A 25,627-nucleotide genomic window follows, 5' to 3' on the forward strand; every position below is an offset into this window, starting at 1 on the left:
CATTCCGCTCGTGAATGCGAGTGGCAGAAGCCCGCGAAATTTCCAGTAGGCGCAGAAGAACGGCTAGACTTTTATTTTCTTTCCAACTTCTCGCCGCCTTTTTTTTTTTTTTTTTTTTTGCTCACTGTACCTTGGCTATAGGAGGGATATATTTGGCGTGTTTTTCTTTTTTTCATCCACGGACGTGAGGGAGGAGGGAAGGAGTGGGAACTCAAGCAGGCAGGCAGGCTGGCGGGCAGCGCGCGTGCGTGTGCGTAGTAGTTGGTGGTTAAAATGTGAGGTGCGTCACTCGTGCGGACGTCTAACATTTAACTTTTGTTTGAGGGTTAACAAGACTGCTTGATCATGAAAATGATGCTATGGAGCATCCAGTGCTTTTCGCTTTTCTTCCTGTTTTACGGCCAAGAGGGATTATGTCGGGATTATTCGGATCATCCTGGACAAAATCTTCCAAGGGTGAGGACATTTTTTTCTTCTTCTTTGATGCCAAGACACATATAGACAGTATCTGTGAACTATTTCATTTTTAAGGTGCACACTTTAAACATGAAATTCGTCTTTAATGGTCCAAACTTTTTTGGGGGGAATGCGTGTAAAATGAAAGAGGAGACCGTTAGAAGTTCCCACATCGTTCTTCAGGTTGTTTGTACGAAATACCCGGATGTGATGTGTGGACACGGCAATGACTTGTGTGCCAAATGATCATTTGAAACCACACGCGCACCTTCCGCCTGCTCAACATTTACACTGAGACCATTTATTTATTTATTTACTTCCCCTCCATTGGCGAATGGTCAGGATTCATTATTTGTCTTAGTGTGGCCACGCAACCCCAACTTCAGATCCGCGAGACCCATCATTAGTTGTCTTGTTTTAGCTCAGCAGCGCCAGCACTTTGTTGTTGTTCTTACACACTACCGCGGCTCTCTCGTCTCTTGCAGAGAAGCAAACGCCAAAGCAAAGTGGCAAGACCAGTGGTGAGTATTCACACTCGACTGCACGCTGCCTGCCTGCTGCCATCAACTTTTGTTGTCATCGCAGAGGTTCAAACAAATCATAACAAGAGATTAACAGCGCACAAGTGCTATTTATAGTATTTACAAAATTATATTTGATCGCTTAAACAAAGCGAAAAATAAAAACCAACAGTTCTTAAATAATGATTTAATTCGAATTTATTGCACGGAGAAGTTATATTAAAAACAATGTTTGAAATTAAACCGCTAAAGGTTCAATTCAACTTGCACTCATGTTAACTGAGCTGTACTTAATAAATAAATTATGCTCAGTTTTAACATTAACACTACAGGGATGGGCGAGTACCGATACCAGCAGGCCTTATTTCAAGATATCGTACTCGCAACCACGTGGCCGTTTTACAATGAGAAGCTAGAAATTGGACGAATCGAAAATTGCCATTAATTTCATACAATTTTAAGGACAAGTGCTTTATTGAGATATATATATCTATATTAAAATCTAGGGGTGTGCGATTCGATTCAGAATCGGTTTTCGATTAAGAACGATTTTTGATTCAAAATGATTTGATTGACAATGATTTTTGCTTCAATTTATAGATTTTCAAGGAATCGTAATGATCTACTCCAGTCTGACTCGCTAATGCTAATTAGCGCAATACTGGCACTTTTATCACACAAAAGAATGGCTCCACGCTGGAAAACTTTTATTGGAATAACTTGATCGTGACTTTTTCGTTCTACTCTCTAATGTGGCTACAACTTAACAGTGTATTAGACCGTGTGGAACCACACTGCCCCTAAGTGGCCAAATCGGGTACAACATGAATAGCGCTCCAAATAAAAGCACACACAAAGGCAAGACAGTATAAAATAATTAAAATAAAGTCGATTTTGGAACATTTAAAATCGATTCTGAATCATACTAAATGAGAATCGCGATTCTTATGAGAATCGATTTTTTGGCACACACTTATTAAAATGATCCGTAATTGTTTTGTTTTAGTTTAGTTTATGTATCAAAATCAGGCCTACTAATGGTATGGTACTTGGTATCGGTTGAGTACTCTTACTGGTACTGGTCTGAGGAAAAAAGTGGTATTGAACATAACTAATTATCACTGGGTTTAAATACCAGAAAAATGAAAAATGTTCTTAAATCATTATTCCATGTAAATGTATTGCTGATAAAAAAAAAAGAAAAAGATTTAAATAAAAGTTTAAAAACAAACAGTCCTAACATAAAAGATTTAATGCAAACGTTTATAACTTAAAAGTTAAATACAACTGACCTGGATTTAAGAAATGTTTTGTAGTTGAAGCCTCAGTACTTCTTCCACCTCTACTGATGAGCAGCCCAGTTTGGTTTCAAGTTCAACGCTGTCATAAAGGCATCAAAACAATCACAACTCAACTATAGCGTGCTGAAGCGACGAGCGACCTCCATCTTGAGAACGTGGCGTCCATCTGCGCACGTCGCAATCTGTAAAACGTTTGATTCAATGTAACGGCACACGTAAACATCCGGCGTGACGAGTCAACGCTTGAGCTGAGATCTTCAATGGGAACGATGTCAGTTGGAACAAGAAAAGAAAGTTGGCGCTTGGAAAATGTCAGCCAGCGGGCCCGACGCGACTGCGGGACGGCACGCCGCGTCGGATGAACGCGCTGCTCTCAGCAGGCGCCGGTGCCGTTTGCGCAAACAAGCAGACGGCATGCGGGGAGTCGCTTTGTGTTGTTGAGACGGTGGAGGGAATCGGAGCGTCGCCTGACATAGAAAAAGAAGGACAAACACTTCACAGCTGGCAGCTTGACAACATTAGCCCGCCTAACTAACTGCCTGACCGCATTTTTGCTAGGGATTTCCGATACCCCTTTTTTTCCAAACCGACACCAGTGTGAGTACTCAAATCTTAACTCATTCACTGCCATTGACGGCTATAGACGTCAAAAATTCATTTTAACGATTTCTATTAGTTTAACATTTTTTTTCACTTTTGTTAAAGGTGTGAAAACCTAAAAAATATATATATATTGCACATTTGGAACAGATATAAAATTTGTTATTAATCGTGAGGTAACTAGTCATGCGATTAATTACAATTTAAAAAATGTAATCACCTAACGCCCCTAATTTTTTAATAATCCTTTCTTTTCTTTTCTTTAAATCGTGAGTTAACTAGTAAAGTAATGCGATTAATTACAATTTAAAAAAATAATCACCCGACGCCCCTAATTTTTTAATACTCTTTTCTTTTAAAAAAAAAGAAGAAAAAAATTATTAAAAATTAAGGGCGCCAGCCGATTAAAATTTGTCATCGTAATTAATCGCATGACTTCACTAGTTAATTCACGATTTTATATCTGTTCTGAATATTAAAAAAAATTCTAGTTGTCATACTCTTGTTAACAAGAATGGGAAAAAAATGTTAATCTAATAGAAATAGTTCAAATTAATTTTTGACTTCTATAGCCGTCAATGGCAGTTAATGAGTTAAGTAGTCACTGATCTCAAGTAGTACCAATACCACTAGTACTACTGATCCATAAAATTTCCTCTCAAAAAACAGTGACAGGTCATTTTAACCCTCTTGTTAGGTTGGTTCGTCAGAAACAGCAATAATGTTCCCGGGTCAATTTGACCCAGGCTATAGTTAGTTATAGTTATAGTTATAGTTTAGTGATGAAAATGCTTCCTGATAAACATTGTTGCAAATATTTCAAATTAACTTTTTTTTATTATTTTTTTTACTTTTTGTTGTTCTTTACTTTGAAACAAGTGAGTGGACCCAGATTGTGTTTAATCTTCCGATAGCATTCTGATAATGACATGTAGGCCACGATTAACAGTTTTCAATTCAAATATGTCAAAATGAAACTTTTTAGTTGCCTGGTGATGAGAAGTTTCATATACCGTAGCAAAAACCGACTCATTTGCAGTTCTTCAACATTCAAATGGGTCATTTTGACCCAGGCTATATTTAATGTTCCAAAAGCATTCCAATAAACAACAGTAACCATTTTTTTTATTGAAAATATGTCAACAAAAACAGTTTAAAAACAAAAAAATAGTTTGTCCTTTTTCATCTTTGAATGTGTCAGCTGAATATTCCAAAACATTGTCCATCCATCCATCCATCCATTTTCTTGGCCGCTTTTTTCCTCACAAGGGTCGCGGGGGTGCTGGAGCCTATCCCAGCTGGCTTCGGGCAGTAGGCGGGGTACACCCTGAACTGGTTGCCAGCCAATCCCAAAACATTGTTTTTAACTTATTATTAAGTTTTACCCGAAGTTTTAAAAGAATCCTGAAAAACATTATTATAGCTCATTATTAACTGCTTTCATTGCAAATATGTCAAAATGAACCATTTGTTATCTGTTGATGGCAAGCTTCAAAGCATAAAATAAAATAAAATAAAAAAATATTTGTTGTTTTCTAACTTGATAATGGGTCATTTTGACCCACAACATAACAGGAGGGTTCAAGAAAAACTTCTCTATCCCAACAAAGCATCCTACTGCACGAAAGGATTCCAATGTATGAACTTTTCCTTTTCACATTTGCTCCTGTGCCGCACCTGCGCAGCTGAAGGTGACCGATTACCACGTCAGGTGTCGCGTGGTGTCCCGCTACGCCGTCACCAGCGTGCAGAGTTCCGTGTGGAACCAGATGGCCGTCACCAAGGAAGCCGCCTTCGAGGTGGACTTGCCTTCCTCCGCCTTCATCTCCAACTTCTCCATGTGAGTCCGCGTTTGCACTCGGATTCGCTCAAAGGGGCTCCATGACATTGGGAGGAGGGGCTTCCCACTTTTGATGAATGAAGCATTAGCCTGAGGTGCCGGCTGGGTCCAAAATAGCCCAATTTTGGTCAAAAAGTTGACCCAACTTTGGATTGTTTTGAAAAAATTGGGTTGTTTGTTTTTTTGATGCCGCATTTTGAAGCAAATATTTTCAGTCCATGTTATTGCAATACTTATTGATCTGTATAGCTGCATTTTAATAAAAATACCTTCTGTCCATATTAACTCATTCACTGCCATTGACGGCTATAGACGTCAAAGATTCATTTGAACTATTTCTATTAGTTTAACTTTTTCCCGCCCACTTTTGTTGTTTGTTTTTGTTGTTGTGTTGAGTATGAAAACCTAGAATTTTTTTACTGTACATTTAGAACAGGTATAAATTTTGTGATTAACTGTGAGTTAACTACTGAAGTCATGCGATTAATTACGATTAAAAATTGTAATTGCGTTACGCCCCTAATTTTTAATAATATTCTCTTTTTTCTTTTTTTTATCACGTCAGGTGATTGCATTTTTTAATTGTAATTGACTTCACTAGTTAACTCACGATTAATCACAAATTTTATATCTGTTCTAAATGTACAATTAAAATGATTCTAGGTTTTCATACTTTTGTTAACAAAAGTGGAAAAATTATTATACTAGTAGAAATGGTTAAATTGAATTTTTTGACGTCTTAAGCCGTCAATGGCAGTGAATGAGTTAATGCAAATACACAATATTGAGTATTGACATACTAAAACGATGGATATGTTATACGTTCTGTATTAGTTGAGTACATACAAATGACCAGAATTCCTTCATAATAGTGCAATATGCGTATAGACCCTTAAAAAACTGCTGGGTCAAAAATAGCCCAATTATTATTATTATTTTTTTTTAAATGGACCAACCCACTAATTTGTTTTGGGTTGTTTTGTAACTAAACAAACTAATTTATTTCGTTATGGCTCTTCAGTCCAGAAAGTTGGGTCAAATTGGCACAAGTAGCGGGTTGGTCCAATTTTGGACTCAAATTGAGTTATTTTTGACCCAGCAGTTTTAAGAGTGGCACAATAAAAAGTCACGGCCCACTATTTGCTGGGAACACGGACCGAGCCCCACTAATTGTGTATGTTAGTAGACAAAAGTCCCTCCAAAGTGTAATCATTTTGGGGGGGCACGAATGATTTACATGAGTCACCAGCGGTTACATTTAACTCATTCACTGCCATTGACGGCTTTCGACGTCAAAAATTAATTTCACTATTTCTATTAGTTTAACATTTTTTGCCACTTTTGCTAACAAGAGTATGAAAACCTAGAATTTTAATTTTAATTAATTAATTAATTTATTTTTAAATTTAGAACAGATATAAAATTTGTGATTAATTGTTAGTTAACAAGTGAAGTAATGTGATTAATTACAATAAAAAAAATAATAATTGCCTGATGAGCTTAATAAAAAAAAAATCAAAATAAGGGCCGTTTAATCGTAATTAATCGCATGATAATTTTATATCTGTTATAAATGTACAATAAAAAAATATATGTTTTTATAAAAAAAAATTAATGAAATGGAAAAAAAATGTTAAACTAATAGAAATAGTTCACATGAATTTTTGACGTCTATAGTCGTCAATGGCAGTGAATGAGTTAACGAGCCACTTCCTTCATTTTATGTTAGCATGAAGCTTTGAAAAACTGTTTAGTCCGTTATAAGTGCTGCTTGATGTGAAGTGACTTCAATTAAGTTTACTAGCCACCATTTAGCGCTCAAACCTCCAATTTTGCTCACAAGTCAAAAGAACAAAATCTGCAAACCAATCGCCTCGTGTCTCAAAGCGTCGCCGTCTGACAACATCCGCAAGTGAACTTTATGAATGTCCCAGTCAGTCTTGATGTTTTCTTCCACCTCGGGTGACCAAAGCGCATTCATTTCAAGGGCAAATAGCAGATCCAGAGGTAAGTTGCGAGGAATTACGCAAGGCGTCAGGGGGCGGGGCATCGTTTGATTACTAAGGGTGTTGGGAAGCGCGCTCATTTCCAAGTGCTAAATTTAAACTAAACAAACAAATCAATGGCCCGCGCCGGCAGCCATCATGGCGCTCGGAAGCGGGAACCCAAATGAGCATGAATGGCGCCTTTTATGCGCGCTGGCCGGGCAGAAAGTTCATGCAGAAAGCGACAGAAGTTTGCCCAGTGCCGCTCACCCCCCACCGACCCCCCCCCCCCCTCCCCTCGGCGGCGGCACAGTTGACTGTGGCCCGCTGCCAAGCGGGAGATGCCCACCGCATCCCCTGCCGCCTTTCCACATTTTAACTATGTGCGAGTTGGCAGCCATTTTAAATTTGTTTTTTGTTGTTGTTTTTTTGCACCTCTGCATATTTTCGCACACTCTGAGCCGGTACCGCTGGCAAATACCCACCGGAGAAGAAAAAAAAAGTGTTGCGTGTGAAACTTAGAAGGCTTTGTTGGTGGACGCACAGCCCACGGTTCACCTCGGCAGCACGGAAACAAAAGCGCCTTCCATTTTCCACTCGGACCTTCGCACGCACGCGGCCCGGACAAGCCGCCTTTTATGCCCACACGTTTATTTTAGTTGCTGTTTGAAGGTTTTTTTTTCCTCCCGGAATATATTTATTCTAAGGATTTGACCTTAATTTAGCACCTTGTCATGTGACCCCCGCAGCAATAAGGAAGTCGGTTGTTGGTTCGAGCTCGGGAGTCGGTCTGGCTCGGGGATTTTGTTGGGTGCTGCTTGCATGGGGGGAAATTATTTTTCCACTCGGCCTGTTTTGGAGCACGCCACCTTTTCACATGCCGTCCGCTGCTAACAAGCAACATGTGTGTTGCCGTGGCAACCCAACAATGAAGGTGAAGTGTGCAAGCGTTATGAAATACCCTGGTAACGTTCCGTGACGCGGGTCCGACTTCAAATTGCTCGGAAAAATAATTCCCATTAAGCTCACTTATCCACGCTGCCGTTTAACGAAGCGCGAGAGGCAGGTACACTCCGCACTGGTCGTTAGCCAATCACAGGGCATGTGTAGACAAAGAACCAGTCAGGACATTTTCCAATATTCATGTTTTTGGAATTCCTGCCTATAGAACACAGGAAGGCCACAGCCTGGATTTGAACACGCAACTTCTGAAACGTAAGGCCAACGTCGACTGCAATGCTGCCTGAAACTAAACAATTCCAACTAAAATGAAAAGTTTTTGGAGAGCAAAGCGGCAACCAAAACTCGCTTCCATGCCGTTGTGTCGTCACTAGGGGTGTGAATTGCGTAGTACCTGGCGATTCGATTCGTATCATGATTCATAGGTCACCATTCGATTCGCTTAATCCCGATACGAATCTAAAAATGTATTATTGCGATTTTTTTTTTTAACTCAAATTCAGAAAATACTAATCAACAAACTTGTACATGTACACTGTAAGATTTGCATGAAAATGTATTTATTTATCTGAAAATTCAGGCTTTTAACTGAGCATTTAACAAACAGGTTGCAGTCTGTTTCATGTTCGACCAGCACTGAAATCAAATATTAAGGCTTAATGTTCCATTAATATAACATTCTTCCATGCTTAATGTGTGAATCCTAACCCTAAGTAAAACGTTTTGTTGAATATTCCCATAAAACAAAATTATGTTTAAAAATCGATTCAGTCGCATATTGAATCGATTCGAGAATTGCACGCTGTAATATCGCGATATATTGCCGATATTTTTCTAACACCCCCAGTTGTTACGCTCCTGTACAGAGCTGGACTGGTACAAAAAAAATTGGCCCTGGCCCAGCCCAGTCCGACTCTTGCCTAACGTAGTTCTGCCTATTGATGTTTCAGTTTGCTATCTATATTTAAAATAGATTAATGGACTAGTCCTTATTAATTGTGGGGCCAGTCTCTTACGGTCAAATGTAGGAAAGTAATCATTTAAAAGCACTGCATTGGCCCCAAAAGAGGCCAGCCCACCAGGCTTCTGCCCTGTATGCCAGATGGCCAGTCCAGCCCTGGTCCTCTATTATGATGATGGTCTCCATGAAAGTGCAGTTTGTTGCAACGGGGCCACTGAACGTGAGCCACTTCATCTCCTTGATGTCTTTCGTCCTTTCCATCAGCACGTCCAGCGGCAAGGAGTACGCGGCGCAGGTGAAAGAACGAGCCACGGCCAGGAAAATATACGACGCGGCAAAGAAGCACGGAAAAACAGCAGGACTGCTCGCTACCAAGTTAGTTCCACATAACATCCAGTTAGTGGACTGGGCAAAGGTCATGGGTCACCTTTAGTTTGTTGTTTCCATAACGCTAAAATGATCTTATCTATTTTAATGTCCCCATTCAGGAGCCAATAAAGATTAGCTTATCTTATTTTAGGTTTAGCTTAGCAGACTTGAGTGGAATGAAGACCACCAGAAAGGAAAACATTTTTTTTTTGCCCTTTGTATTATTAATAACTTCTGATTAAAGCAAATTTGTCATTTCGGAATGGCTATCAAATTAGAAGTTAGCAGTTTGTCAGTGAGCAATCTACTTCCTGGTTCAAGGAGGACGATAAAGACTTTAGCAGTCCTGTCCACGTGGAACTCCCCATGGTTCTTTCTAACAACCCTCGTTTGTTTCCACTAGAGAGCGCGAGATTGAGAAGTTTCGTGTGGCGGTGAGCGTGCCAGCCGGAGCTCGGATGTCCTTCCGCCTGACTTACGAGGAGCTGCTCCCTCGCCGCCTGGGCCGCTACGAGCTCAGCGTGGGTCTGCGGCCCGGCCAGCCCGTCTCCAACCTCACGTTGGACATCAGTCTCTCCGAGCCGACGGGCGTCACTTTCGTCAAGGTCCTTCCACTTCGGACAAGCAGACTGCTGTCCGACCACAACGTTCAAGGTCTTTCTGGCTCATGTTTATTCTTTATTAGAATCCCCATTAGCGTCCACAAACTGAACGGTTGCTAGTCTTCCTGGGGTCCTCAAAATGAATACAGCAAAAACCTTAAAATTACTCTATTTTTAACAGTACAAGGTAAATCATTTATAAAAATTGAAAATAAAAGTGTACCTAAACAGCTTCCTTGAGGGACCCCACAAGAAACCCATTAAAAATACTTGCTGTGTTCTGCCATGCAGATAACTCTTGATACAAACTGTCGAAATTGCTGCACGTTTTTTTTCTCCTGCAGGCGACGCAGACCCTCCTGCATCGACTCAGGTTGACCGGCGCGCGAGCTGCGCTCGGGTTCGTTACGCTCCCACTTCGCAGCAGCAGGTCAGCATTTCCCCCAAGGGTCTGAACGCCGACTTTGTGATCCAGTACGACGTGAATCTCACAGACCTGATGGGTGACATCCAGGTGAGCGACATCGTCGGAAGCCGATGCTATCAAACGGAGACGTGTGACGTCTGTCTTCTCGCCGCCTCTCAGGTGTTTGACGGCTACTTTGTGCATTACTTTGCACCCAGAGGACTTCCCGTGGTCCCCAAGGATGTCATATTTGTCATCGATGTCAGCGGCTCCATGATCGGCACCAAGATCAGACAGGTCTAGTCACACGATAAGACCAAATATGATGATGGTGAAGCTTTGAGATCCCCTAATCATTCTTGGCTCATTCTAGAATTGGAGGAAATTTTTGGAACTGATATTTTGCAACAGACCTTTTATGTTGTGTAACTTAAAAAAATATATATATATAGTTTCAAGAAAAATAGGTCGGCAGGCTGAGGATGTGAAACGCTTATAAAGAAAGCAAGTTAAGCCTTGTAGCGTTCCTAAAGAAACAACATGCGATAGGGAGTCACTCTTCCCCATGTAAATAACAATGTCACAATAACAAATTATAAGTCCAAATAAAGTTTCTACAAAATGTATTAAACAGGAAATGATTTTTGAAAAATGAATCTCATAGTTATATTGGTAACAACCAAATAAATTTTTTTTTTTTTGCTGTGTAACCTTGTTCCAGATACTCAAGCACATGAAAAACATTTAAAAAATATTTCTGAATGTATTTGTTTAAATATTACTGTATTAGGATAACAGGTTGCAAAGCAATGCCAATGTTTTGCTCAAGTGTACATGCTATCTGTGTTAGCTGCTATATGCTAACTTGTCAAGAACTAACTTGGCTGCGCCATAAAAAGAAAGAACGTTTTTCTGATTATATAAGTAGAAGGGATGTGTTGTCTTTTGTGATACTCTATTATTAATAATAAATTATTAGTTTTGCTGAAGTGTACATGCTAACTGTGTTAGCTGCTATATGCTAACTTGTCAAGAACTAACTTGGCTGCGCCATAAAAAGAAAGAACGTTTTTCTGATTATATGAGTAAAAGGGATGTGTTGTCTTTTGTGGCACTCCATTATTAATAATAAATTATTAGTTTTGCTCAAGTGTACATGCTAACTGTGTTAGCTGCTATATGCTAACTTGTCAAGAACTAACTTGGCTGTGCCATAAAAAGAAAGAACGTTTTTCTGATTATATGAGTAGAAGGGATGTGTTGTCTTTTGTGACACTCTATTATTAATAATAAATTATTAGTTTTGCTCAAGTGTACATGCTAACTGTGTTAGCTGCTATATGCTAACTTGTCAAGAACTAACTTGGCTATGCCATAAAAAGAAAGTATGTTTTTCTGATTATATGAGTAAAAGGGATGTGTTGTCTTTTGTGGCACTCCATTATTAATAATAAATTATTAGTTTTGCTCAAGTGTACATGCTAACTGTGTTAGCTGCTATATGCTAACTTGTCAAGAACTAACTTGGCTGTGCCATAAAAAGAAAGAACGTTTTTCTGATTATATGAGTAGAAGGGATGTGTTGTCTTTTGTGACACTCTATTATTAATAATAAATTATTAGTTTTGCTCAAGTGTACATGCTAACTGTGTTAGCTGCTATATGCTAACTTGTCAAGAACTAACTTGGCTGTGCCATATAAAAAAAGTAAGTTTTTCTGATTATATGAGTAAAAGGGATGTGTTGTGTTTTGTGACACTCCATTATAGTTGAAATAATTGATAAAAGTGTGAATAAACAGAGGATTTAGCATTTCTGCTGGGTAATGTAGGTCACTTTTTTCGGTGAGCGGATATATACCAGGTGTGCTCCCTCCGCACGTCAGCTTGAGTTGGCCGGTGACATTCGTCAGAGTCAGGCTCACATTTTGATATTTTAAATATTTAGGAATCACGTCAATTACAAGGACAGATCCATTTTTGCCCTTGACGTTTAAGTGTCGTCCATTTTTGGAACGCGCCTCTGCTTTTGCGATTTGTGCCAGCAGACCAAGCAGGCGATGACCACCATCCTCGGGGACCTTCGGGAAGGAGACCACTTCAACATCGTCACCTTCTCCGATAAAGTTCACATGTGGAAGAAAGGATGCACGGTGCGCGCCACAAGGCAGAACGTACGAGATGCCAAAGAGTTCGTCAAGAGGATTATCGCGGAAGGATGTGAGTCCACATCGTTTCTTCTGGATTTGTATTGCCAGCTTAATTAAAAAGTCTAGGTTAGAATCAAAATTTAGGTAATTTTTTTCATTATTATATGCCTTAAATTACTTGTACATTTGCTTTAGAGGGCAAGTCAACCCAAAAATCATTTCTTGACAATAATATTTTCTATGCAGCCCGACTACTGTAGTCTAAATACGATATTCTGGTTAATATTGTGTTAGTGGGATATGAGTTAAGATGCAAAATCCAGCAGTTTTCATCAAAATCAAAAGGCGGCCATCTTGCCACTTGCTGTCGAGTGAAAATGACATCACAGTTGCTCAGGTCTCAGGTAACAACCAATCACAGCTCAGCTTCAGAAAACAGGTTAGCTGTGATTGGTCGTAGCCTGAGCCCTGAGCAACTGTGATGTCATCTTAATTCAGTCGACAGCAAGTGGCAAAATGGCCGCCCCCTGAGATGCATAAAACCGCTGGATTTTGCTTCATAACTCGTATTCCACAAATGTAATATTAATCAGAATGTCATGTTTAGACTAGTGAGGTCACATATAAAATATCCTTGTCAAGAAATGTTTAAGGTTGACTTCCCCTTCAAACTGCTTTAAAAATCAAGGTTATGGTTTCAAACAAGAGTTGGAGTTTCAAATATTTTTTGGAAGACAAGTTTATGATATCAAATTCAGTTTTCAAACAAGGGTTAAGTTTCCAAATTATGGTTTGAAGGCAAGTTTGGGGTTTTGAGTCTTTCGTTTGTCTACTCAGGTCTGCCTCATCTTTGTTTTTCTGTCTTTGCTTATCTCCAGCGTTGCTCTCTCCTTCTCTCTTCAGGGACCAACATCAATGCGGCTCTGCTCTCGGCCGCCCAGCTGATCAACCCTCCGTCCTCCGGTTCCCGCCGCGTCCCTCTGGTGGTTTTCCTCACCGACGGCGAGGCCACGATGGGAGTGACGGCGGGCGACGCCATCTTGAGTAACGCCAAGAAGGCGCTGGGCTCGGCCTCTCTCTTCGGCCTGGCCTTCGGGGACGACGCCGACTTCTCGCTCCTCAAACGTTTGGCTCTGGACAACCGCGGCGTGGCTCGGATGGTTTACGAGGACGCGGACGCCGCCCTGCAGCTGAAAGGCTTCTACGACGAGGTGGCCAGCCCGTTGCTGTCCGACGTCCAGCTGGACTATCTGGACCATCAGGCGTTCGACGTCACTCGCTCTCTCTTCCCAAACTACTTCCGAGGCTCCGAGTTGGTGGTGGCCGGAAGGCTTCGGGCGGGGCTGAAGGACTTCAAGGTGTCCCTCTCCGCCAGTGATTCCAAGCGGCGTGTGAAGCTGGAGAACGACGTCTTGCTCAACAGCACCCGGCGCTCGTCGGACTGCTCGGGGGCTCCCGAAGGCATGTCCAGCTTTGTGCGGCGCCTCTGGGCATATTTCACCATCAAGGAGTTGCTCCTGGCCAAACTCAACGCCACGGACGCCGTTGCCCAGAAGCTCCTGGCAGACAAGGCCACCAACCTCTCCTTGGAGTACAACTTCGTCACGCCCGTCACATCTTTAGTCGTGGTGAAGCCCGATGCGGACAAAGTCGCTCCAACCACGGCCAAGCCTTCCGTTTCCATAACTGCAACGACGACAACCAAAACGTCCACCGTAAAGAGACCCCTGCTCTCTAACCCGAGAACCAACAAGCCAAACCCTCCCGGACAATCCAAAAAACCTCTGGTACCTCTTCCCGCCGCAAAAACTGTGAAAACAACGCCAACCTCCAGCCTTGTTGCCACTCAACCTCCCCCTGTGCCATTCTCTGGCAAAAAGCCTTCCCACAATGATTCCAAAAGCGCCTCTGTGCCTCCTGCTGGGAAAATATCCAGCTCTCTGCTCCCTTTTCCCAAGACAGTCCAACCTTCCGCACCCGGCAAGGTCTCCACGCCACCTTTTCCCACCGCGGCGCCAAAAGTGGCGAGCAGTGGCACACCTCCCGCCCTTCTCGAGAGATCCTCAAGCCTTCCGCCCGCTACCAGGCGCACGGAACTGGATGGCAGCACCGCTACTCCTCGGCCAGACGCCACCGGCACGCCACCCGCTCCCACTCCGGTACCTGCTCCGAATTTAGAAGCAAACATCACAAAGGCTGCAGCAGAAAAAGATTTTGGCGTCGCCACCCTGGTGGCAGCCACCTTTGCGCCCATGCCCGGTGTGACGGACGGGCCCAGGTTGTGGGAGGCGGCAGGCCTTCTGGGTAAATTCTTTACTATCTTACCTCAACCAAACATCTCCAGGGATGTGATTTGACCAAAGTGAAATTATCTGAAAATTTAGCCGGGGGTCTGGGGGCTCATGGGTTTTCTGTGTTTTTAAGTACTTTCAATGCACTCACATGCCAAAGAAATAGACAAAACAACAGCATAAATTTTCAATGTATATTGAACTATCCCATATAAAATGGCAGTTTTAGTCAACTCAAAATCAGTCACATTCAAAAACATTGGACTGCCTTTGCTTTTAAAAACTATCACTGAGAATATCATCATATCTAACTAATGTGATTACTAAGTTAACACATAAATAATGTTGAAGAGTTCAAATTTCATGAACAAATAATTGTATCATGACCAAATGAAAAGTAACTCATATTAGAGCATACCACAAATGTATTTGTTATAGCAGAAGATGTTATCCTTCGGAGTCATGTGCATACACAATGAACTACTAAAAAAAAAAAAAAAAAAAAATCGGAATTTTTTTTTTTTTTTGGGGGGAGATAAAAAAAAGCGGAATTCCGCGAATTAGCGGAAAAATCACATCCCTGCATCTCAGGCCAATAACCCAACCTAATTTCATTTATGTGGCTACTTTCACAACCAAAGTAGAAAAAAACATAAATAATAGAAAAAGACATGTCAATCAATTAAAATGTTTAATCATAATTATTCACATGATTTCTATAGTTAACTTGTGATTATTTATTTATTTTCAATTACATTTGCAGCTCTTCTTAAGGATGAACGGTTTCTAGTCTTCCTGGGGTCCTCAAAATGAATACAGCAAAAAACTTAAAATTACTCTATTTTTAACAGCACAACGTAAATCATTTATAAAAATTGAAAAGAATTTATTACTCTTATACCAACATGACCGGACAAAACCTATATTTAGTATTGCAACATTTCTTTTTCTTTTTTTTTGTCTGGAGAGCTCAGTATTGTTCATTGGGTAATTTTACCGATTTGACATGTCATCATCATTGCTCTCTTTTTTTTTTTTTTTTTGTATGTGGGTGAGTATGTGTATGTGCGTGTGTTTGCAGCTCTTCTTAAGGATGTGTTCTCTTTTTATTACTCTTATACCAACATGACCGGACAAAACCTATATTTAGTATTGCAACATTTCAAATGAATGCCCATGCCTATCAAGAAACAACATTTGGCACACACTGTAAAACTGTCCTGGGTTCCATATCACAAATCATGTTCAACTAACCCTGAACAGCGAGTTGACATACACTGAGAGAGGAAACACTGCGTTTTTTTTTTAAGTAATTATATCAACGCAGCGTAGTTTCACCTGGCGTTACCACGACACTAAAAAGACCACATCAATGGAGCCCTGATTCGTCGAGTCACCCTGGCAACGGGGAAGCAGAGAAGGCGGCGTGGGAGAACGTCGCTGCTCGGGTCAATGCGTACATTTAAATGTAGTCCTATGCAATCACAATAATGTTACAGGGGAAACCTGTTCAATGGTAACTCATTAAATCATTTCATTTTGGTGCAATCCTGCGGGGGAGAAGCGCACTTGACTTAAGATGAAATTTAAAAACATTATTCAAACGGTTATAAGAGAAAACACAATATATGTGAGTGCGTGACTACGACGCCGGTAATTTTGCAAATGTGAGGACTTATGAAGTTGCGTATGTAGATGATGGAGTGTAATGTGAAACGGTACCATTCAAAAAGATAACTGCCAGCATTTCTACGCGCGGTCTGATAATAAAGCGGCACCTTCATCAATAGAGTCATTGTCAAAACGACACGCCATGTTCGTGACAAAAGTGGACTTTGTGCTCTCGAGTCTAGAATATAGGCGTGTTTACGCAAAAACTCGCCGCAGCGGACTTCCACACGTGTGTGTGGCTGAAAGGAGGCGGGGACAGAGAAAACCTCGAGGTTCATTGTGAAAAACCTGCAACCCACCAGGTTTGATTCATGGACTGTGTTACTACGGTAACTGGCCAACAGCTTAAATGACCTCTTTTTTTATGAAACGGGCTAGAGTTACTTCTTTTCCTCTGGTTTCAGTTACTTCCCTTTCTGAAACGGAAGACGCAGAGACAGTTTCCCACATTTCAGGGTTTCTTGACCCAGGGTTCTCGCTAAACCTGCTTTGTGAAATACAACCCTGTGCTGTACTGTAAAACTTGACACACAAATCAAAAGAAATATATGGATTGTACTTTTTTTGACAACAACACTTACTTTGTGTTTTACAATTGTATAGCTTCATTCCAAAAATCGTCTAACAACCAATTTAAAATCCCATTGGTGCGCTAAAAAATTAGCATTGAAGTCACGGTAGTCATATACCTTCAAAATGTGAAAAGTCACACCAACAGATAACATAACTTTACTCAAAACATATTCTTCCAACTTGTTACTGTAATTTATTCAATCAAGACTTCCTTCTGCTTTTTATTTTATTTTATTGTTTTACTAATGTAGGTCATCTGCATGCTTGCACCATACTGCCCCTAAGAGGCCAAGGTGCGCACAGCAGGATCAGCATCACTCTAATGAAGCCACAAGACAATTTAAAGATCATGCCTCATGCATTAATCGCGCGTTTAAAAATTACTGTTGTGTTTAATTCCTTAATAATGCATTAATTTTGATAGCCCTAATATCTTCTCCATTCAAAATACATCATACACATATTCACCCACATACAAAAAAAAAATAAAAATACAAGAAAAATATATATATGAAAAAAAAGGAGAGCAATGATGATGACATGTCAAATCGGTAAAATTACCGAATGAACAATACTGAGCTCTCCAGAAAAAATAAAATAAAAAATACATCTTAGCCCCATTCACGTGGCAGACGGAGTTTGAGAATTGTTCTCGTACCTAACGACGACATGTCAATGTAAACAAACAACAATAAAACTAAATGTTCTTTCATGATCTTTCCACTAGATGTCTCTACCTCCATTCAGATCCAGAGAAAAGGTGAAGACAAAAGGTTTTTTCTTTCTCTCTTTATAAAAAAAAAAATTGTGTAATGCACTTTGGTTCAAGACAATCCACATTGTCATGTATATATCTTTTACTAAACAGATATTGACCTTGTGAAAGGTAAATATGATTAATCATTCTTAACATGGTAACGAATCACTTCATAAAACTCAATTTAGCTCTGTGCTTTGTCCAGACTACGAGGCGACGTACGACTACGATCTCAACTATGATGCCTGTGAGTTGAGAACGTGAACATGAGACAACCTTCGACTCTCTTAAAAAATTTTTTTTTAAAAAACGTGTTTGCCTTCTTTTCTCTCTCTCCTTTTAGGGAACAACGCCGCCGACACGGAATCCTTCGGTAGGTATCCGACGGTTGAATTGTCGAGAAACTGTGACGACGTCATCCGTACATGTGCAGTCTTGTGATTGATTTCAGTGCTTGGGAGTGAAGAGGATTGTCCTTTAGTTGAATGTCTTGTGCTTTTAGAACCTCCGTCCAGACTCAGCGCTGAGCACTTCACCTCATCAGGTGACGCGCTCATTTACTAGTTAGCCTCATTACACGTCATTTATTTTATACCAGTGGATCAAACAGATTCTTTGCGTTGTCATTGTGCTCTACTGATTGTTGTCGTTCAAAAGTCAAGTTTGAATTTTGCTTTTTTGTTGCAGCTGATGGAGATCCTCATTTCGTTCTCCAGTTGCCAAAGCAGCAACAGAACTTGTGCTTCACCGTCGATGGGCGAGCGGACGATGTGCTAAGGCTGGTGGACGACCCGCAAAGAGGTTCGTTTGCTTTGCTGTCTGCTAATTTGTGAATGCAAAATGGCTGCCACATCCTGGCACTTCAGAACACAGATGCCCCTGGTGTACTGTATTGCAACAACAACAGGCTCCCTTCAGTGGCAGTCACTGTAAAGACAGCTTGAGTGACAAAGACGGACCATTTGTACAAGAATACAGTAGTAATAAAAAAAATATTAAAATATTAAAACCTGTATCCCACTGAGGGGCAAATGTTGAATGTAGTGTATCGACGCCTTCTTAAAATAAGTCATTTTTTCACATTTTTCAGGAAACAAAAATTAAACCATTTGCATCATGAAGAGATGATCTAGGCAAAAAAAATTTGCACACAAAAAATACTTAGGCAATTATTTTAACAGGGTGATATATTGATTTATTGTTTTAATGTTTTTTCTTGTCAAAATTTCCTTGTGACAAAAAAACCCACATTGCGACCTTGAACGAACCCTGAAGAAAAATCCACATTCGCTAGCTTCGCAAACAGTGGGATAAATTAGTAATTGGTTTTTGGTCTTTCACTCGTATTGCACTTTCCACCTATTAGGGTACTCAAAGCACTTCCACATTCGCCTACTGATGGTGCAGCATCAGAAGCAATTGGGGGTTCAGTATCTTGCTCAAGGACACTTCAACGTGGTCACAAGGGCCAGGGATCAAACCCACGACCTCTGTGGTTGGGAGACGACCACTCTCACTCTGAGCCATGCCACCCCAGTAAAAAAGTATTTGGGCTTTACAAATGTGGAAAATATCACTTTATTTCCTTAGAAACAAAAGCCAACTTTGAAACTTTGAAAATGTACAGTGGAACCTCGGAAATTGAACGTCTCGGAACTTGTACAAATCGAACTTCAACCCAGAAAATCTGAGTTAAAAAATGCCTCGGAGTTCGAACACCCAAGCAAAGCAAGCTAAGCCGAACGTACCTTGAAAACGGGTAGCCGAGCGATGCCGAATGCTCACGTTGCGGTAGTTGAGACGATGCACTGCTCATTTCCAGTCAGATCGTGAATACGAATAGAATAGAATAGCTTTTTCCACGACAATTTTCTTCGCCATTGGGCCCAAAGAAAGACAACAGTGCCAGTGGTAGCAAAGAAAAACATACAGTGCTACAAACCACAGTGGAATTAGGAAGGAGATTATCGCGCCGTTGCAACTACCGTGACTACTTCTGTAAATACTGGCACGAGGACTCCCCTTAGCTGTTCAACAACGTGCCTGATGTTAAACAACGCACGCAAGGACAGCTTAGTATAACAATATGCCCAATGTAAAATACTCAGCACCAAAGCAAACATTAACATAGCATTTATTATCCACTGATGCCATCACACCACAACAAAAAAGATAAGGTATTTTTTTTATTACAGTTTGAATACTGTACAGGGTGTAAATGCAAAAAACTCATATACATTAAAATGGGAATTTTCTGTTTTTGGAGCTTGGTAACGGATTCATTGCATTTACATTATTTCCTATGGGGGGGGGGAATGTTTCGGAGGTTGAACGAATTATGTTCAAACTCCGAGGTACCACTGTATTTCCAAATGAAATTCAACATGGTATGTCTTTACCATTATTGGTAAAATGATATGAAAATGGCCCTTATGCTTGCTTTTTGTTTGTATAACAAAGTGTATACCCGCTTAAAGGACTGCTGGTGGACGGCCACCTGACCGGAGCACCCCCGAAGCTCGGCCACGAAAGCCGCTCGCGAACTTACTTCGACCGACTGAGGATCTCGGCGGCGGCAGGCCGCTCCGGCGTCATCGCCATCACGGTGTCACTGGACAAGGTGACGGTGGAAGGCGAAGGGCGGGACACCCTCAGCGTCAATCGGACGGGATCGGTGACGAGGGGCGGCGTGACGGTCGCCGTGGACAACCACCGGGGCTGCTGGATCCGGCTGGCCGAGGACGTGCACTTCCTGGTTCTCTTCCACCGCTACAAGCACCCCAGCTACCTGCAGATGGCGCACTTGGGCTTCTACATCACGCGTGGACGAGGGCTGTCGGCTTCCACTCGAGGCCTGCTGGGTAAGACGCCACGTGTGACGTCAGCTATCCGTTTCTCTGGGGTGGCAGGGAGTGGCCAGTCAGTGGTCGTGGGCAGGGTTAGATATTTTTAAGTCGCCAGCGGTTAGCACCAGAAAATGTCCTCTCATTTGAAAATGCTAATTGCTAACTTTCCATCGTGTCTGTAGGCCAGTTCCAGCATGCTGCCATGAGCGTAGCAGCGGTGAGCGATTCTCATCTTCACCACAGGGAAAACGAGGATGGAACGATGGCCCGGGGGGTCCTGAGGCGGGGCTCCCAGCTGCTGCCCGTCACCTTGCAGGACAAGATGCTGAAGGAATCGCTACTCCGGCGACATGTGCAGCAGTGCTGGGTGGTGCCCAAGTCGGAGGTAGAGCGACTGCTCGGTCAGCCGTACGCCAGCTACGTGCTGGACGGCGTGTAATCGTAACCCGGCCGGCTCCGCCCTGTAGCCTGGCAACCGCGAGGCTCGGGTCCAAGTGGAGGCCATTGTGACATTGTTGTTGTTCAACAAACAAACTGGCGCTCGGCCGGGCAACGGCGTTGTCACCTTTTCTTGGTGACGGTCTGTGGAGAGAAGGAGAAGTCGAAACAAAAATACGCACAAGTGCCTTAACCGTCACTCACCTGCATCATTTGAGCCAGGGGGGGTCATTTGAGTTCAGGGGTCACATTCACCCCAATTGGATCTCAAGTGGGCTGGACCAATAGATCTGTGGCTTAATAGCGATTCCAATTTTTTTCCACTGTTTCAATGCAAATATATGCAAGAAGATCCTGAAAATATTCACATTCATTGACTATTGTTTCATATTTTTGCTGCAAGTCAGACAAGCAATCTGAAATTGCTTCATAAGAATGAGTGCAGGTTCAAAAGAGAAAATGTTTTTTCAAGTCCACGTGCAACTTATACATCAAAGCGGATCTAGTATATATTCTATGTATCTTTTTTGGTTAAGAAAATGGATGGATGTAACTTTTTAAGGTCTAGAAATCAACAATCAATCAGATCTTTCTAAAGAAAGACCTATATTTCTTTAAAACGTTATCAAATTAACATCAATTTTATAGTCTTCTCATTTCTAATTCCGGATCATAAAATGGCCGCAAGATAACCTTATCGGCTGCTGTCGTGAATAGAGATACCTTGAAATAAGGCCGGTATTGGCCCGATACCTGCTATTGGTACTCGTCCTGCCATACTTTTAAATTGACACAATTTCACATACATCAGGATATCTTGATGACCTCAACTGACTCAGCACACCAAACAAACTCAAGTGGGGAACTTTCCAGAAAGTGGTTGCAATTGCCCGCATCACCCACCCCCCACCTTGTAAATGTCAACAATGAAATATATACAAGTTGTGGCAGTGAATGAAAAACTGATTTAGCAGTTCCACTGACTAATCTGATGTATTTTTTTAAAGTGTGTCAGTGCGCCCTCCAGTGGTTAAAATAATCAACAACAGTAACCGCGCTTGTATTGAGAAGTAGCAGCTAATATGTTCTCTCTGCCCACGGGCCAGATTGGAACACCCCGACGCCCGGTTGTGGCCCGCGGGCCGGATGTTTGATTGCCGTGATTTGAAGACACTTGTTTTCCAGCCACAACATGTTTTTGATGTGGCAGCAATAATTGTTGGTTGTTGTTTCATCACAGCAAATCTTGTAATCAAGTCAACATTTATTACGAGGGCTCCTTTAGTAAATGTGCACCAGAGAAATTTATGCGTCCATCAGTTTGGTCTTAAAATAAAATAAAAAAACTCAGACCCTTTTTCCATATTTCGCCATGTGCTTTTTTTTTTTTTTAATTTCATTCATAGTTTAATTGAATGTATTTGTTACACAAGACATTAGGCATTGTTCACATACTAGTGATCAAACAAGGACAGTAAGTAAGTTTTCTACGACTTGGCCTAGTTCTTTAGTCAATTCAAAGGGAAATTGTCAAGAGTGGGTCAAACAATGAGAATTAAAACAGTACAACCACACGTGGGGATTTTTGTTTTCAATAAATATAAAAATAAAATAAAAACAATGTTAATAGCACTGTGTGCTGACGAAGGCAGGGCAATATTAATGAGGAGCGAGTATTCCAGTTATTTTCCGCTAACAATGTCAAGTTAAACAATGACTAAAACCGTGTGAAAGTGGCAAAAAGACAACCGTTCACATACCGTTTTCTCAATCCAAGCGTGATGCTAACATCGGAAGGGAGGATGACTGCAGAAGGTCAAAAGAAACACATGGTTGCTCTGGATTTGTGTGTGAGCAGAACAAGCAAAATGGCGGCACTGTAAAACATCTTGAACTGGAATAAATAGAGAATATCATCAAGACACCAAACTGTTCAGGTTTGCCGAGTGAGCGGATGCAAAAGGAAACAATTGGAGGGGGCGGAGGCGTTAAGCGAGCGAGCGTCGTTAAGAGGGACGAAAGATTTGAATCAAACCCCAGATTAAGGCTTCAAGCAAATACCAGTGTCGCTTTGTTTGTTGTGGGGCGGCACTTCTCTTCGCAGAGGCATCTCGCCGTCCCTCGCTCTGTCGTCAAACGTGCACTTTCGTTACGCTCGTGTCCAGAAATGTTGGAACATGAATGCAATTGTCCTCTTTTTGTCTTTAATCGCCATCATGAATGATTTGAAATGAAAGCAACAAGATGTGCTTGAACTGCAGACTTTCAACTTGAATTGACATCCAAATCAGGTGAACGGTGTCAGAATTACTTCAGTTTGTTTGTTTATGTGCCTCCCATTTTTAAATACAACAAAATTGGAACAAGATAGCTCGGCTGCTCGGCTGTTCCACGGCCAGGTGGCCATTTTTAGCTGCCAATCTGAATTCCTTCATGTTGTAACTGCTAAAAAACAAAAAAGCAGCAGGATGAATTTGGAAGTGTTTCGTCAAACGCTTCAGAACTCATTGGACAATAATGACCCAAAGTTACTTCAGTATAAGTAAAGACAACCACTCACCAAGGTTATTTCAGTTAACTAAAACTCAAATTCAAAAAACAATTTCGTTAACAAAATAAAATTAAAACGAAAATGCTTTTTAAAAAAACAAAAACTAACAAACTACAATTTATGTTTACAAAACTAATTGAAACTATAATTATAGCAACAATTTCCTTTATTTTAGTCTTTGGTAATTAATTTAATACATTGAGGCTTTTGGGATTATTTTGAATGTGATTTAAAGTAGTTTTTTAAAATTATATTAACCGGAATAAGGACATTTGAAAGTGTGTCACCCGGAAGTGACGTCATCTAAAATAAATCAAATAATACACACACTAAAACTACTACTAAAACAAAACTAAAACGATGTATTTCTTGAACTGAACCACCCTGAAAACTATTTAAAACTAACTAAATTTAAAAAGACTATAATAACCCTGCCACTCACACCCTTAATTTCAAGCTCAAAGTCTACATTTAAATGTCATCTTGTTGCTCTAATTTCAGTTCCAATGTGGCGGTGATTAAAACAAAAAAGATGTGCTAACATTTAGCCTCCAAGCTACACTAACTGCACACAATCGGGCACTTCCACTTTCAGCCAAAATTTCGGTCTTCGTTCACTCAAGAGTGACACTTTCCACAAAACTACTGAAAACTTGCTCACATCTGTCACTTCCAATCGCCACAACCAACTGCCACTACGGTTTGACCTTGGCCTCTGTAAACGTCATAACTTCAGCCAGTGAAAACGTGCACCGAAACGCAAACACGTAAAAATCCTTCCAAACGTTACAACTTGTAAAAGGGATGTGACATGTTAAACCAAAGGGGTGAGAGAAAAGAGCCGAGCGGTTAGCCGGCCTGCTAGCGCACATGGGAACACGACAGCGTGGCAAAGTTATCACATGGCCGTTTACAGAAGACGAACGTCGTCGCGCCCATGGGGGGGGGGGGGGGGGGAGTACGTCGTACGAGCGAAAGCAGGGCTGACGGGTGCCACGGGCCGTGTCGTATGCGCGACACCGCTGCGTGTGACTACGATGCATGCACGTGAGCCTTCCGGAAGATTCGACACTGAGCTGTAAACTGACACAAGAGAAAAAATAGTCGCCAAAGAATGAAACCTGCCTTCTAAATGGAGCTCTACTGACAAGACGCGATTATAGATTCTACAATGGAATGAAGGACCGCATCAGCCCTGCTTTTCGGTGACTGTGGCGTGTTTGTGTGTGTGTGTCAAGAGAGAGGAGGGCGTACAAGGAAAAAGAGGCAAAAGGCGGGCACTTCTTTCACGCCGTCGTCATCCCGACTTGGCCGTCTACCTCCTTTTGCCCCTTTCCGGCCGCTCACTGCTCGTCCGCCCGCTCGTCCTCCCCGAACACGTCGTTCTGTTTGCGTTTCATGTTCTCAAAGTCAAAGTCGCTGCCCGTCATGCGCTTGTAGATTTCCTTGATGTCGTTGCAGGTGGTCTCGAAGTGAGTGGTCGCGTCGTAGGAGCTGGAGGCGAAGATCTGGAAAGACACGCCGGCTTATTGTTGTTGTTAAGTACATTTAAACTTTATGAAACTTATTTACAAATTTATTTCAATGTATTGCACTGCAGATAAAATAATAAATTATAAAAATTATGAATAGACAAAAAATTCAATAAAATTTTTACTAATTTTCGAATGTATTGGTATAATGTAGACCAAATGCTAAAAAAAAATGCGGTTTGTAGTCACTTGAATGAATAAATGAATTAATTTCTTTATTTCAAACATGTATAAAAAAATGAAAAACAAAAGTACTTGGAAAAATAAAAACATCGACAACGCATAGCATTTACACATATTCAGAAAAGGAGTAAGAAGAAGTATAGGCTTCTTTTTTAACTCTTACCCTTTTATGACACTATTACAAGTCTACATATAAATATAAGCATAAAATATACATATTGTATATAAATGAATAATATGGACATGTGCATGCGCAAGTCCATGGCTTTATGGGCAAAAATGCTAAGTTTTTAGCATTTAGCCTACAACAATGCTAAATGCTAAAAAGCCACGCATTGACTTGCGCATGCACAAGTAAAAAATTAAATTCTATTTTTTGGGGGGGGCATTTGGCCTACATTGTACCAATACTTTAGAAAATTAAGTAAGCAAACATTGTTTATTCATAATTTTTATGATTTATTATTTTGTCAGCAGTGCATGATTTCCGTTCGGTATTCTTTCCCATAATCCCATGTGCAAGTCAATAGCCCTTTGGCTTTATGGGGGGGGGGGGGGGGGAATGCTAAGTTCTTAGCATTTAGCCTACAAGTTCGAACATTCGAACGACCAGTAACTAAATCATAAACAATTTA

At 41.2% G+C, this 25,627-nt stretch overlaps 2 protein-coding genes across 7 annotated transcripts in view; one reads left to right on the plus strand and one right to left on the minus strand.

Annotated features, from left to right (window-relative positions):
- The first annotated feature begins 20 nt into the window (after positions 1 to 20).
- itih6 (inter-alpha-trypsin inhibitor heavy chain family member 6) lies at positions 21 to 22,696 on the plus strand. Of its 6 annotated transcripts, none has more exons than XM_077570033.1 (17): positions 21 to 456; positions 942 to 977; positions 4,564 to 4,718; positions 8,889 to 8,999; positions 9,397 to 9,647; positions 9,940 to 10,109; positions 10,182 to 10,298; positions 12,049 to 12,220; positions 13,054 to 14,454; positions 17,413 to 17,445; positions 17,554 to 17,571; positions 17,648 to 17,689; positions 17,786 to 17,815; positions 17,894 to 17,986; positions 18,130 to 18,243; positions 19,920 to 20,303; positions 20,471 to 22,696. In XM_077570033.1, exons 1-17 carry the CDS (start codon positions 346 to 348, stop codon positions 20,725 to 20,727), a joined length of 3,495 nt encoding a protein of 1,164 aa, XP_077426159.1. In that variant the 5' UTR covers positions 21 to 345; the 3' UTR covers positions 20,728 to 22,696. The 6 variants fall into 6 exon arrangements, with proteins under 6 accessions (XP_077426159.1, XP_077426185.1, XP_077426169.1 ...); XM_077570059.1 differs by having other exon boundaries at positions 17,945 to 17,986; XM_077570043.1 differs by lacking the exon at positions 17,554 to 17,571.
- Positions 22,082 to 25,627, minus strand: part of gdi1 (GDP dissociation inhibitor 1) — a 9,723-nt gene continuing 6,177 nt past the window's right edge. The window contains exon 11 of the mRNA XM_077570090.1: positions 22,082 to 24,785. Within this exon, the coding sequence (XP_077426216.1) occupies positions 24,621 to 24,785 (165 nt within the window). The 3' untranslated portion in view covers positions 22,082 to 24,620. The remainder of the gene's footprint in view (positions 24,786 to 25,627) is intronic.

This window comes from Vanacampus margaritifer, chromosome 1 (genome assembly GCF_051991255.1).
Source record: "Vanacampus margaritifer isolate UIUO_Vmar chromosome 1, RoL_Vmar_1.0, whole genome shotgun sequence".
Taxonomy (NCBI): domain Eukaryota; kingdom Metazoa; phylum Chordata; class Actinopteri; order Syngnathiformes; family Syngnathidae; genus Vanacampus; species Vanacampus margaritifer.

What these genes read in the sequence shown, in the direction of transcription:
- itih6 (XM_077570033.1), top strand. Translation starts at nt 346, where the DNA reads ATGAAAATGATGCTATGGAGCATCCAGTGCTTTTCGCTTTTCTTCCTG. An exon ending in CGATCTCAACTATGATGCCT is followed by an intron (nt 17,690 to 17,785) that starts GTGAGTTGAGAA and finishes CTCTCCTTTTAG; the next exon opens with GGAACAACGCCGCCGACACG. An exon ending in CGCCGACACGGAATCCTTCG is followed by an intron (nt 17,816 to 17,893) that starts GTAGGTATCCGA and finishes GATTGATTTCAG; the next exon opens with TGCTTGGGAGTGAAGAGGAT.